The sequence below is a fragment of the Morus notabilis genome, unplaced genomic scaffold (assembly GCF_000414095.1).
Source record: "Morus notabilis unplaced genomic scaffold, ASM41409v2 Scaffold1280, whole genome shotgun sequence".
NCBI classification, from domain to species: domain Eukaryota; kingdom Viridiplantae; phylum Streptophyta; class Magnoliopsida; order Rosales; family Moraceae; genus Morus; species Morus notabilis.
Window position 1 is genome coordinate 48,353 of NW_010367241.1, and position 4,593 is coordinate 52,945.

The 4,593-nt window shown below is 39.2% G+C and overlaps 1 protein-coding gene across 1 annotated transcript; it reads left to right on the forward strand.

Annotated features, from left to right (window-relative positions):
- The first annotated feature begins 449 nt into the window (after positions 1-449).
- On the forward strand, positions 450-4,129 carry LOC21389869 (calcium-dependent protein kinase 20). The gene is made up of 7 exons (XM_010112144.1): positions 450-1,365; positions 1,787-1,930; positions 2,038-2,190; positions 2,611-2,726; positions 3,067-3,234; positions 3,709-3,933; positions 4,016-4,129. Exons 1-7 carry the CDS (start codon positions 450-452, stop codon positions 4,127-4,129), a joined length of 1,836 nt encoding a protein of 611 aa, XP_010110446.1.
- The last annotated feature ends 464 nt before the right edge of the window (positions 4,130-4,593 follow it).

A 4,593-nucleotide genomic window follows, 5' to 3' on the forward strand; every position in this document is an offset into this window, starting at 1 on the left:
AATAATAAGGGGCCTTAACTTAATGGGGACCTTAGGCAGTTGCTTCAATAGAATTTACCCTTATGCCCGCATTGCTAATGATTTTTTATTGGAATTTTCATCTTTTTGATGTAACGTTGGAATGTTGAGAATTAGAAGCTGAGATTTTTGGTGCTTTTGTTTGTGGGACCAAATATTACAACGTAGTTTTGATCAGTTTTTTTTTTCTTCCGGTTTGAGTTCTGCGGTGAAGTTTTTACGCATTTTGGTTTTCGGTTGGATCAATCAATCTGGATTGTGGAAATTTGAATTCGAAAATGCTGAGCAGATGCTCGAAACGATTAAGATTTCTGAATTCCATGTCGAGATCTCTCCGATGAAGTTTGATCGGAATTTAACGTTGGAATGTTGAGAATTAGAAGCTGAGATCTTTTTTTTTTTTTTTTTTTTTTGGTGCTTTTGTTTGTTTGATGGGGAACACATGTGTGGGACCAAATATTGGTAATAACGGATTCTTGCAATCTGTTACCGCCGTGGTGTGGCGGTCCCGGGCGCCGGAGGACAGTCTTCCTCCGCCTAATCAGGAAAGTGAAGGCAAAAGTTCTCAAAATGGCCCTCGTGATTCATCATCAAAAGGATCAGAGGTTGGTTCTAAACGTGGTGGTGATCCGCCTCCAATGCCGGTCCAAAGCACGCCTCCTCAGACTGTGAAAATTGTCAGTGATCAACAACAACCGAAGACGGTTGAACCCGAGAAGCCTGTTAAGCCAGAGGCGGTAAGACCAGAGGTAAAGGAGCAGGAAACAAAGCCTTCGGAGACAGCGAAACCGAAGAAACCGACGCATATCAAGAGGCTTTCGAGTGCAGGGCTTCAAACAGAGTCGGTGTTGGGAAGGAAAACTGCTAACATAAAGGACTTCTATAGCTTGGGAAGGAAGCTTGGACAAGGGCAGTTCGGGACGACGTTTCTCTGCCTGGAGAAGGGGACGGAGAAGGAATTCGCTTGCAAGACGATCGTGAAGAGGAAGTTGACGACGGACGAGGATGTCGAGGATGTCAGGAGGGAGATTCAGATAATGCACCACTTGGCGGGCCACCCCAATGTGATACAGATCGTTGGGGCTTATGAGGATGCCGTGGCAGTTCATGTTGTTATGGAGCTTTGCGCAGGCGGAGAGCTTTTCGATAGGATCATACAAAGAGGGCACTATACGGAGAGAAAGGCGGCGGAGCTTGCTAGGATTATAGTTGGGGTTGTTCAAGCATGCCATTCTCTTGGTGTTATGCATAGGGACTTGAAGCCGGAGAACTTTTTGTTTGTCAACCATGAAGAGGAGGCACCGCTTAAGACGATAGATTTCGGGCTTTCTATGTTCTTCAGGCCAGGTAGATTCTAGCTAAAAAGTGCCTAAGGAATCCATACATTTTCACAAGTTAATCTGATTCACAAGTTATCTTACATTTTTTAGTGCTGTGACTGTCCAGAGAACTCCTCTGGTTTTTTCTGTTTTCGTTTGAATAGCTTTTGTTGGATACTTAACTAACATGGCTTAAGTTCAATTCTGGGATGGTGTTAAACTTGATATATGCAATATGGCATCCTTACCATTGTCATTCCCCACACTACTTTTGTATGATAACCACTGGTTGGGGGTGTTCTTGTGGCTCAGTATCGAAGTTTTATTGCCCACTCATCATTGTTGTAGTTCTGACGAAATGTTTTTTTTCGAGTTCTGATTACTTTCCTCTTCACTTTATAAGTGTGAGAACACTATGTCTAATCCGAAAAGACCCTTCATTCTCTCAGGTGAAACGTTCACCGATGTGGTTGGGAGTCCTTACTACGTAGCGCCAGAAGTCCTACGGAAGCATTATGGTCCAGAATGCGATGTTTGGAGTGCTGGGGTAATCATCTACATTTTACTAAGTGGAGTGCCTCCATTCTGGGACGGTGAGAATTTATTGTTCATGTCTAAGTAGTTCCAAATAGTCATAGTAGTCATAGGCATTTATCAATCATACCTAAATTCTGGCATCATTTCTTATGTTATGGATCAGAAACGGAGCAAGGAATTTTTGAGCAGGTTTTAAAAGGCGAACTCGACTTTGTTTCAGAACCATGGCCCAGCATATCCGAAAGTGCGAAGGATCTGGTTCGTAGAATGCTTGTAAGGGACCCTAAGAAACGGGTTACAGCCCATGAGGTTCTTTGTGAGTAACAATCTCATGATTGGATATAACTTGTCTTTGTGCAGTCAGAAAAGTATATGTCTATAATGTCATTGCATAAACTTTTGCCGTATATTGCATCATTATGCTTAAATATACATGAATATAAAGCAGAGTCGTGTATCTTTAATGTCTTCGTTCAAAGTGAAAAAGAAAAATGCAATGATGGTCATATGAATTTATGAGTAATCTATTCGTGGAAGAAGTATTAACTTGTTCTAGAATCTGGAACCTTGATATTCCATTTTTATTAGCAATATTAATGTAAGATTTTAAGGTAGAAAGTTGCTGATCTGAGGATCATTAACTATTTGACAGGGCCGCGTTTTTGTTTTCCATGTTTCTTCCGTTTTAAAACACGGCTTTGCGTGATTCGATTATGTTTTTTTTACTCTTTCGCAGGCCATCCTTGGGTTCAAGTTGATGGTGTTGCTCCTGATAAGCCTCTCGATTCCGCTGTTTTAACACGCTTGAAGCAATTCTCCGCCATGAACAAGCTAAAGAAAATAGCCATTAGGGTGAGTAGCAATCATTCTTAAGCAATATAAGAATAGCAATTTTCCGACGTTCGAATTGAGGGAATCCATCATTTGAACTGTCTGCCGATTGTGTTTTATTTCAGTCTTAAACAATAATCCTTGAGCATACGTACGTATGAGAGAGAGTGATTAAGGTGTAAATGATTGTCATGAAATTCATACCATTACAAATGTTTGTTTCTATGGAACTTCTAAAAGAATTCTTTTTTTTTTTTTAAAAAAAAAGGGAATACATTTAACCTATTTCGACGTTACAATTATGAGAGGTTTTGTTCAATTCTTAAGGGTATGACTCGCAAAGGTTTTGTTTATTTTGCAGGTTATTGCAGAAATCCTGTCTGAAGAGGAAATTGCAGGTCTGAAGGAAATGTTTAAGATGATAGATGCGGATAACAGTGGACAGATCACTCTTGAGGAACTGAAAAATGGTTTCGAAAGGGTGGGTGCAAATCTCAAGGATTCCGAAATTCACGGCCTTATGCAAGCGGTAAGTACTAGTGAGGAATCACCATAAGGAGGCTCATGGAGGCATGTTATGATACATAAACCGTGTCTCTAAGTTGGAATAGAATTGGTCTGTTAGTCTCATAAGTTCGAATTATAATTCAAACCTTTTTGCTACAGTACTTTTATCTCACCGATTGTTATCACTTTTCAATTTTCCTTGCTAATTTTTCTCTGTTTCCAACAAAGTTCTTATAGCTAAACTAAGTTGTTATTTTGACCGGTCTCGATGAAGAAATCATTTGCAATTCAACTGAGACCAAATCCAATGAAATATATAGTGATTTTCTGCAGAGATTGAAAAGTTTGAAGGAATTGATGTGAGGCAATAGAAAAGATTGATAGAATTAGCAGGATCACCTGGCAGAATACTATCCATGTTTCTTGACTTGTTGAATTTAGTTATGTTCTGTTTCTCATTCAATTAACAATTGCTTTTCATACAAAACAATTCCAGGCAGACATCGACAATAGCGGTACAATAGACTACGGCGAGTTTGTGGCAGCAATGCTCCATCTAAACAAGGTCCAGAAGGAGGATCACCTATATGCAGCCTTCTCATACTTTGACAAAGATGGGAGTGGTTACATAACTCCAGATGAGCTCCAACAAGTCTGTGAGAAGTTTGGCTTGGAAAATGTTCAATTAGACGACATAATACGAGAAGTCGACCAGGATAATGTAATTCACTTAATCGGATTTCTCCTACGCAGAAAGTTTTCAATCTTTCTTTGATATTTACCCTTTTTGTGTTTCGTTTCAGGATGGTCGTATCGATTACAATGAATTCGCGGCTATGATGCAAGACACCGGTTTTGCCAAGAAGGCATTACAAAATAACACCAGTATCGGATTGAGGGAAGCCTTAAAGCAATAGTACACAGTCCATAGTTCATATCTCACTAACATTTGCTCTTTCATAGCTTAACAGAAGTTGAGATGCATTCTGTTGTAGAAATTAGCCAGGCTTCAGAGAGGAAGAGAGAGAAATATTTAATGCTCAGTCTAGTGTTCATTTTCTTCTTTTATTTACCATTTATTCTTTTTAAGGACCTTAAATTGGAATAGATCAAGAAAGCTGTTTATAATTACATTTTCCATAATACATTCTTCTTTTATACTGTTATTGCTAAATTAGAAAAATGTTTGAGATACTATTAATACTAAACACTATCACTAATAGAAGCTGGTCCACTTGTGGACCCCATTCTAGAGATGTCACTTTCTATTAGCGGGTGGTGTTTGCACCACGGATGCCTTATAACATTGTTTCTAAAAGTCAAAGTGTACATGCATGTTTTTTTAACTCAAAATTCACCACTAGGCATCTCCTTTTCAATA